This window comes from Austrofundulus limnaeus, unplaced genomic scaffold (genome assembly GCF_001266775.1).
Source record: "Austrofundulus limnaeus strain Quisiro unplaced genomic scaffold, Austrofundulus_limnaeus-1.0 Scaffold239, whole genome shotgun sequence".
NCBI lineage: Eukaryota > Metazoa > Chordata > Actinopteri > Cyprinodontiformes > Rivulidae > Austrofundulus > Austrofundulus limnaeus.
The window spans coordinates 157,527-167,990 of NW_013952641.1; the positions used below are offsets into that span (position 1 = coordinate 157,527).

Here is a 10,464-nt window from a genome sequence, read left to right on the forward strand (position 1 = left end):
TCCAAGAGACTTCTTCAGTCTGAGAGTTTCAGGTGAACTCAGCCTTATAAGCACTGCCTCCACATGGTGGACAAACAGGTTGGTCACGTGCAAAAGAGGGCTATCAGCCAAACAATAGGTCGTTAGTGCCTTGATTGGCAGGAGAGACGAACCGTGTGGGCTGCAACCCATGAAATGAGACACTAATAAGGGATGCAGAAAAAGCCAGACCAAACGCCCATATATGAGGTTGCTGACAGAACTCGGAGCAGSAAAAACCCAGGGTGCAGGGGAGGTTCAAAAGTAACAAAAAAAGCTTTAATATAACAAAAGGCTGGCGAGGCAGCTCAAAAAAAAATTCTTGAAGTATTCACAGATCAGCTTAAACGAGGGAGACAGAACAATGATCCCACAAACATGGATGACAAGACTCAGAATAGAAAGCAAACAAATTAAGAGACAATGGGAAACACCTGGGGAGGCACGAGAGGAAACAGGTGAGCGAGGGCGGAGCTGGAGGCAAGACAGCAGGAAAGAGAAACACAGGGGAACAAATACTAGAAAATGAAGGCAAAAAACACAGACCATGACAGTTGCAGTTTCCCAGTATTCTTTAATTCTGTCTTTAATTCCACTATTATTGCTCCAATTATAATGTCACATAGCAATATACTGTTTCTGTGGATTGATGTATGTATCTGCTGCTGCTACCACACCTGAATTTCCCCGCATGGCACAATAAAGGTTGTTTCTATTCTATTCTATTCTATTCTATTCTATTCTATTCTTCTGATGAAAACACTGATGTTTCTGCTCAAAGAACTATCTACAACAGGTAAGATAATAATTGCTCATTACCCCATTGCAATTGAATTAAGCTCCATACAACAGTCAGAATCKGTKTTTTTTTATTAGKTTTTCTTAGTCTTTTGTGTTTTATGATCAGGTTTATTTAATGTTTGACTCACTTCAGTTYATTTGACCCTTCCAGCGGAGACGGGAGTGAAAAAGGCAAGTACAAGATGAGGAGTGAGCAGCCCGGGGGGGCAACAACACGTTAAAAACACAGAGACGTCTTTGCCTCAGAGCTGTCACTTTAAAGAAACATCGTTAAACATGACAGGGGGCACAGCTTCTCAGTGTTAGACCGTTTRCTGCTTGTGACAACTTGTTTCTTTTCAAATCTATTTTATTTCATTTGGAGGAAAATATTTGGATGCAGACAGCCGGGGGCTCGTGGCTGGCAGTCAGTCAACCTCATCTCAGTTTGTCTTCTGTGCCAACAAATTATCTCAAAAACCAGAGGACAGATTTTCATGAAACTTTTAGAAACTAATTATTAGTTGCACTTTTACAACTGATTGCTTTTATTAGTTAAACATAATCAAGGATGTACAGTTTTAAAGCTACTGTGCTGAAGTTTGATGTGGTAGTAGCTGAGAGTCATCCTCTACCTGCACCCTGAGATCAAACAGATCCTTTATTGTGCTGAAATTGCAAATAATGTTATTCTCAACAATCTGTTCCCATGTCATAGTTTTTGCTTTTACTATCTTAACTACTGGTAATTAAATGAAAATTTAACACTGATTTGTTTCCCCCCACATCAACAAACGTTACGTTCTGAACCTTGATGAAAGGATTTTATCCTAAAGCTTTAAACCAACGTTCTACCCCCACTCTCTCCAGGGGGCAGAGGGGGGAGCTGGAAACATTGGATGGCAGTTTTTACGCATGATCTCCCTGACAACACACCTCAGGGTCTCAGCTCCCTGCTCCAGCTCAGATGGATGTGACAGAGCAGCAGCAGCAGCAGCAGCAGCAGCAGCAGCAGCAGCAGCAGCAGCGGCACATTTGGACTTTGCTCCCCTCCATGAGGAGTTCCTTTCTGCTCTCTCTCTCTGAAACCATACTGCTGCTTGCTTGCTTATTTATTTATTTATTTATTTATTTATTTATTTATTTATTTATTTATTTATTTATTTAGTTCACTTCTTTCAATGGATCTGTACGCCTCAGCTCTGTCCCCGGCGCTGGACATCGGCACAGGCTGCTACCTGCTGGTTTTAAGTAAGTTTACAGACATGGAGTAAAAACTTGCTCCCGGTTTTTGGTTTCCTCTGAGAGTTCATTTTAAGAACAAATTTTACGATCTGAAAACAAATATTCATACATTTTTGCACATAAATTGGTGTGATCCATACAAAACTTTGTAATGGTTTGAGGAGATCCATCAAATTATAAATGCTTGTCTTGATTTAGACAGAACACAGTACACCTGTGGATCAAATGCTTATTACAAGTGGTAGTTCCTGTTCTGTTTAAGGTTTTTAATGTTAAGTTTTAGTTACAGGGTTTGAAGCGTAATTCAAGAGAATAAACTTAATGTCTCAATCTTGGTGGTATTGTTCTATTGTCTGGGAAAAAAACTTTTGAAAAACATTCAAGGAAAGCTATAATGAAGCTCCTGACATTTTTACATTAAAATCATTTTGCAGATAGAAATGTTTTTTAAGCTCTGGGCTTTGTAAGAAAATTGTGATGAAAATAATTAAGTGCTCTGGAAAATAACAGATTTCAAGAATCGTCCCAAATACAAAAAAAAAAATGGGAGCACGCATCTGGCCTTGGTTAGACTAATGTCAAAATAATTGGTATCGACCCTAAACAACCTGTCGATCTTTATATAAAATATAAGAGTATATCTAAAATTCAGTAAATCAGTCACAAAATGTTCTTTAACATGTTGGACCAAGCCAGGACCAGCCATTAGCTTGTCTGATTGAATTCTTCTTYATCCAAAACTGAGGTAATTTAAAGAGCTTTCCACACAGAACTCAAAATACTTCAAAAGACATCAAAAGCCRTGAATTATTTCTTCAAGTTGSCAAAAAGTCWAATTTATCATAAACCCTAACTTGGTTTATATGAGTTCTTGTTTTTGTGGGACCTCAGGAAGTGGGTTGGCATTAAAAACACTCACAGGGTTGTGGACATGTACTTACATACTCACACAGTGTTTTATATTAATCCTGAAAATATTACCTCGCAGCGTTACATTGAAGTCTCCTTCAGCTAAATTTGATTTCAGTAACCTCTCAGCTGCACAGAGGGAATCGTACACACCACCTCCCTGCAGCGGAGCGCTGTCGCTTGACAAAGCTGCAGGAGATGTTTATCAGTTGGGATGACAGACACAGTGAAGTCCTCCTATTTCACACATTTTATCTGCCTGAAGCCTTGTCAGAACAACTAAAGAAGGTTACAAATGGAAGGTGGGCGATAGGAGCTTTGGCCATTTACAGATTTCACAGACAACGGTGGATGAAGAGAAGCATTTTAAGAGTAAAAAAAAGTTTTGACTAAACTTTCATGTTGTTTTTTCAGAAAATGAAAGGGAAGCAGCTCTGAAGAATCTATACAAGTGTTGATGATCATTTCCATTTGTTGTTGCTTTAAGTTTCTTAATAACCAAAAGAAATTTGAAATGAGTTTAACACGTAGCAGGTTCAACAGATGTGATTTTTCTGAGAAACAAAAAAAATCAATAATAATAGGAAAAAAGACAGCTAAAATCTAAAATAATAATAATGGAAGCGGCTTCATTCATACAGCTGACTTATACTAAAGACTTCAGTGGATGTAAAGGAACAACACTCACAGCTGAACTGTCTTTTATACACATTTCCTGTCTGATTGTATGAGTTTGTTGGTCATAAAGTGCTTTGTTGTGTATTTTCTGCCAGGATTACAGGCTGTCTATTGTTGGTACAATTTATCAAATTGATTTATTTAAAGGTTTTGGGGATTACACTTCTGTATTACTCGTTAATGTAATGAAGTATGCCTGTAAAAGACCCAGTGAGAGTAACATTGTGCTTTTATCTTTCCTTTTTGTTCTCATGCAGTGAGATGTTAGAGCGCTTGGTTTGGGTAGATTGAATGTAAGTTTAAGTGACCTGGAAGTTAATCGTGTGACTGGGCTTTTATTCATTCCAGTTCCACAGAGGATCCTGTGAGAGGTGCAGGGTTGGTTCAAAGTTACTTTTGGGATGGCAAAATATTTGAGAAAAATAAAAGCTATTGAACCAGAATGGCTCATTGTCAGGGGTAAAGAAAGTACTGTTAGTAGTCTCTTGGAGAAGAGACAAACAATTTTAACAAAGAAGAACCTGCCCAGAGCTCATACTCAAGTCTTTTTAGATTTATCTGGTTGAATTTAAGTTAGAAATAAAAATAGATTCATCATCCATTATATTGTATTTTCCTTCACTGTACAAAAGTGTTAGGCACACAGAAGAAGTGGTGGGAAATGGTAAAAGGTTAAATGACCGTTGCAATGACTATGATATCAGATCAAACAGATTAAGACCCTGTTTACAGGAGTCTCTGGAAATGCTGGGTTTTTTTTTTTATTTATTGGGGCGAGTAAACAAAAGATCACCCATTTACATGGAACCACTGCAATAATAGGCTGCCAGTCTCACTCGTGTACTGATCATGCAGCATCTGCCAGATCACAGTTACCTCAAAACTAGTGAATAAACTAATGTTCATTTGGACCTAGTTTATATTTTTAATTTTATTTATTTATTTATTTATTTTTTGGTTTGGTTTGGTCCTACATGCTGCAAAGGGTAAGTAAACGAGTGGCTGGTTCACAACAAAAATATCCTCTCCTGCAGCAAGTCAGGCCACAGATATTGTTGTTGGTTTTGGTTTTCCAACATACGTTCAACTGTGTGGACCTGACGAGCCACAGGTGTCATTTGACGGTAGGTGGTGTTGTTGAAAGATTGTACCAGGGTGTTGTCTCAGCAGAGAAGACAGCATCTGGTTGTGCTATCAGTTTCCYAATTTACTACCTGACCTGAAGTTGTACTTTATGGCTCTCGATACCATGATGCCATAAGTAACCCTGGTGTGTCCCCAGCACATCATCATGATTGGACCTTGATGCCATCATATGCGCAGACATTGATCATTTTGTGATTTTTTTTCTTTTGTGTGCTCCCTTTGTCAGGGGTTGCCACAGCGAGCAAACTTTCATGAACATTGGGCGATTGTTTTTACACCGAATGCCCTTCCTGAAGCAACCATTAACCACCAAGTTACCACAGCCCACGTGTTTTTCATGGGGTCTCTGCAGTCACTAACGTAGGATGTTGTGTGTGAGAGGAGTTTGTCAAAGACATGATTGGACGGATTGATTATTTTGTGTGGGGTATGAAAAAGTCATAACGATTCAGCTGGATGAAGCTGGGGGAACGTGTAACTCGGATGAAACGCCCAAGCGCCTATATATTAAATGTAATTATTAATTTTTGTCATATGGTCTTTAACTATTTCACGTTAATTTAGCAAACAAAACTGCTTTTGTTTTTTTAATGAAACCACATTGTTTCATTAAAACCAAACATTTAGCTCTCCCTATTTCAAAATGTCTCAAAAAAATAAAAAACACTACAGACTGATGTTGCTCTTTTTTTTAAATGCAAGCTGGAGCTCTGTAAGAGAAGTGGAAATAATGAAGACATCAGGTCGGTACCTTTAATAAAAAAATGCAGAAATAATAAATGAAGACATTGCGTCCGACACTGTCTGCATCTTCATATAAACATATAATACCAGTAATAAAAAATAAATGTGAAAGTCCGATGCTAGGGTATAAGATGAGCTAAAGAAACGCCGAAGCAACGATCATCAAATCAGGTGTGGTCAGGGTAACGCCCTTTTTGTGCTCAGCTAATCAGATGTGTTCCCTGAAAAAAGTTGTCCAATCAGGTGTGTCTGTTGTGAACCGCCTTCCTTTGGAAACACCTATTTATTCACAGAGACCCCTACTTGGACTAATCACGTCTTTCTTAAACTCCGCCCACACACCAAGAACCTCATACTTGTGACTGCAGAGACCCCCCTTCTCAATCACTATGGTCCTCTCAGACATCCCTGTCTTTGCTCCGCTCTTAATATAAAATCAGGTACCCATGTCTGCCACCACAAGTTATATGATGCCCCTGGCTGTACCAAAAGTGCTACAGCTAGCTGCTGCTGCAATTTGCACTTGTACAGGTGCTGGTCATAAAATTAGAATATCATGAAAAAGTAGATTTATTTCAGTAATTCCATTTAAAAAGTGAAACTTGTATATTATATTCATACATTACATACAAACTCATATATTTCAAATGTTTATTTCGTTTAATTTTGATGATTACAAATGACAACAAATGAAAATCTCAAATTCAGCATATCAGAAAATTAGAATCTTGTGAAAAGGTTCAAAATGGATGGCACCTGGTACCACACTCTAATCAGCTAATTAACTCAAACCACCTGCAAAGGCCTTTAAATGGACTTTCAGTCTAGGCTACACAATCATGGGGAAGACTGCTGACTTGACAGTTGTCCAAAAGACGACCATCGACACCTTGCACAAGGAGGGCAAGACACAAAAGGTCATCGCTAAAGAGGCTGGCTGTTCACAGAGCTCTGTGTCCAAGCACWTTAATAGAGAGGCGAAGGGAAGGAAAAGAWKTGGTCGAAAAAAATGTACAAGCAAGAGAGATAACCGCACCCTGGAGAGGATTGTGAAACAAAACCCATTCAAAAATGTGGGGGAGATTCACAARGAGTGGACTGCAGCTGGAGTGAGTGCTTCAAGAACCACCACACACAGACGTATGAAAGACATGGGTTTCTGCTGTCGCATTCCTTGTGTCAAGCCACTCTTGAACCACAGACAGCGTCAGAAGCGTCTTGCCTGGGCTACAGAGAAACAGGACTGGACTGCTGGTGAGTGGTCCAAAGTCATGTTCTCTGATGAAAGTAAATTTTGCATTTCCTTTGGAAATCAAGGTCCCAGAGTCTGGAGGAAAAGAAGAGAGGCACTTCATCCACGTTGCTTGAAGTCCAGTGTAAAGTTTCCACAGTCAGTGATGGTTTGGGGTGCCATGTCATCTGCTGGTGTTGGTCCATTGTGTTTTCTGAGGTCCAGGGTCAACGCAGCCACATACCAGGAAGTTTTAGAGCACTTCATGCTTCCTGCTGCTGACCAACTTTTTGGAGATGCAGATTTCATTTTCCAACAGGACTTGGCACCTGCACACAGTGCCAAAGCTACCAGTACCTGGTTGAAGGACCATGGTATCCCTGTTCTTWATTGGCCAGCAAACTCTCCTGACCTTAACCCCATAGAAAATTTATGGGGTATTGTGAAGAAGAAGATGCAATACACCAGACCCAACAATTCAGAAGAGCTAAAAGGCACTTAGAGCAACCTGGGCTATCATAACACCTGAGCAGTGCCACAGACTGATCGACTCCATGCCACGCCGCATTGCTGCAGTAATACAGGCCAAAGGAGCCCCAACTAAATACTGAGTGCTGTACATGCTCATACTTTTCATGTTCATACTTTTCAGTTGGCCAACATTTCTATAAATCCTTTGTTTTTATTGGTCTTCAGTAATATTCTAATTTTCTGATATGCTGAATTTGAGATTTTCATTTGTTGTCATTTGTAATCATCAAAATTAAATGAAATAAACATTTGAAATATATGAGTTTGTATGTAATGTATGAATATAATATACAAGTTTCACTTTTTAAATGGAATTACTGAAATAAATCTACTTTTTCATGATATTCTAATTTTATGACCAGCACCTGTATAACCATGTAAAACAAAACTGATGGAAAGAATGTAAAGATTATAAAATAGTTTTCAGAAAAACAAGGACATTTTTGAGATTAGTGTAGTAAAATATGTTGTTTGTTGTTTTTGTTTTGTTTTGTTGTTTTTTGTGTTGCACTCTGCAGACAAACAAGCATAGATTTATTTCTTTTCACCGTGTTTGTTTTAAACTTTCTCTCACCCTTTAAACATTACACACATGACTGATCAACGCTCTCTGAACACAAGCTGGRATTGTGTTTGAGTTGTGATCCGGTTCATTCAGTCCGTGTCGGTCTTGTCTGTGGGTCCACAAGGAACGTTCACGCAGCATCACAAAGGTCTGATAACAGCAAAAAGAATAAAACCTGACATAAAGCCGATATCTCACTGGGCCATGACTGTCAGCTACCAGTTGGAGACAGAAAATTGTGAGGAAAACACATAAATTTACACTGACAATCACTGTATTGACACCTTTGTGCAAAAGTCCTGCAAATCTCTGGAAAACTGAGGAGCGACAGTTRTGTATGACCAAATAAATTTAGGGCCAGTGTTGATACGTTTAAAATTTACTGAATCACAATTGGCTCAGGCAAGTGCCACAAATGAATTCTTCACACATGTCAAGTACATAAAATGAACGTTTTCTTACACTACTGGTACAACCATCTTAATGATACGTCCTAATTCTAATTCTGCCTCTCGTCTTCCTGTCGGTCTCAGCTGTGCTCTCCATTGTTGGAAACCTGCTGGTCCTCATCATGGCTTTCAAACGATCAGCGAGGATGAAGCCTCCGGAGCTGCTGAGTGTGAATCTGGCTGTGACGGACCTGGGAGCGGCTGTCACCATGTACCCGCTGGCCGTAGCCTCTGCCTGGAGCCACCACTGGCTCGGTGGGGATGCTTCCTGCGTTTACTACGGCCTGGCGGGCTTTTTCTTTGGCATCGCCAGCATCATGAACCTCACCGTGTTGGCCATCGTGCGCTTCATTGTGTCCCTCAATCTGCACTCTACTGGTAAATAAATCACGGCTTTAAATTACTAAAATAAAAATAAATAACTGTATTGTAGGGGTAAGTCTGATTTTTTAAGTGGGGTTTTGCAGAAAGTTATAGACAGTTACCATCTGACTTGTTTTTAACCTTTTGAGTTTGGAGAAAGTTTAATTCCGATTTAGCTGTGGTCATCTTGAATTGGGTTAACTCCAAAACTGAATTAGTTGTAGACATTCCCTATAAATTACTGAGACTTTCATTAAAAACTGACCAGGGGTTTAGGAGAAATTTTGCTGACATTGGCAATGAACATTATTGCCTTCTTGCATTCTTCAGAAGGCAATAGATTCAAATTGAATTTCTGATGTTGGGAAAATGTTGGTTTGTCATTTCTGTCACCTGTTGGACCATGTCTGACAGAACTGCTTTGATTGCTTTGTTGCAGGCGGGAATGGAGAAATGAATGCATGAAAATAATTTCATCTTKGAGTAAAAGCTGACCAAGAACAAGCTCAACAAATCAAACTGTCTGCACAAACACTTCAAACCCGCACCCGACATTGATAAATCGGGTTTAATTTGAACTCAACCACTGCAAAAACGCGGAGACGGATGACTAATTCACCACAAATCCTCCATCAGCACAGGGCTCCCAGGTTAACACAAGCAAATAACAAGAAGCAAAAATTCATTTACGTAAAAGTAACATCATAGAATTGAAAGCAGACGTTGGTAAACACATTTCAGAAAAAAAAGTATTATGCGGAACAAAATAAAGGTCAGAACAATTCAAAACCCATCTTCTGTCTCATTCAACAGATTATGGTGATGGAGTGGTATTATTCTTGGAATGATAATGGAGTTTTTTATATTAAGATACAGCTACAGGTTTCTAATAAATTGCTGCCGAGCGTGGAATTGTAATTTTTCAGAACATCTTTACTCTTTGTCTTTGTATCTTCCTGTATGTTAAATCATCCTGAGGCTACGTTCAGCTATTCCTAACCACACAGATCCTGTCTGAAATAGAAACATCATGCCATATACATATATTCATGCAGTATTTTACACACCTATCCAGATGCATCTATATTATATATGTGGTTATATTTAGTGCAAAAGGTTTCCCTGAACATCATTTCAAGCATGCCTTGTTGATGAATCCATCTCAAATATCTTATCACATTAAGACCCTGCAGCCTTGACAAAACTGGGATCTGTTTGTTTTGATCAAAGTAACTTCATGTTCTAATCAGTTTAAGTATGGACTTTTTTTTTAAAGATTTGCTACTTTCGAATGCACCAAAATGAGCATAATGACATAATCAACCAAAATACAACTTAAATTTATCAGTTAGATTTTCCTAAACTATATTTAATGATATAGTGCTTAACTGCTTGATTCAAAAATTGTAATTGTGTCAATATGATTTAATGATCAGTTGCTGCTGTGTGTGTTTACCTGGTTTTTGTCACTTTAGGACCATTTCCGGTTACACTTAGTAGTCCTTTTGGGAAATAAAAGCCTGGTCCTAATGCAGTGGAATATCATTGATGGGTTAGATATATTGTGTATTTGTTTACTTTTATTTAGACAGGTAATCTTGTTGAGATGGGTGGTCTAAGTTACCAGACAGACCTGTTCAGGACTAGGTTAGGTTTAGAACTAAAGTATGAATTGAGTTTAGGTCAGGGTTAGGCTACTGAAATGAATGGAAGTTGATACACAATCCTAGTAAGGATAAGAGTGTGTGTGTGTGTGTGTGTGTGTGTGTGTGTGTGTGTGTGTGTGTGTGTGTGTGTGTGTGTGT

At 38.9% G+C, this 10,464-nt stretch overlaps 1 protein-coding gene across 1 annotated transcript in view; it reads left to right on the plus strand.

The window, feature by feature from the left end:
* The first annotated feature begins 1,844 nt into the window (after positions 1-1,844).
* opn8b (opsin 8, group member b) overlaps positions 1,845-10,464 on the plus strand; it is a 14,797-nt gene continuing 6,177 nt past the window's right edge. The window contains exons 1-2 of the mRNA XM_014020068.1: positions 1,845-2,049; positions 8,381-8,674. Coding sequence (XP_013875522.1) covers positions 1,980-2,049; positions 8,381-8,674 — 364 coding nt within the window. The 5' untranslated portion in view covers positions 1,845-1,979. The remainder of the gene's footprint in view (positions 2,050-8,380; positions 8,675-10,464) is intronic.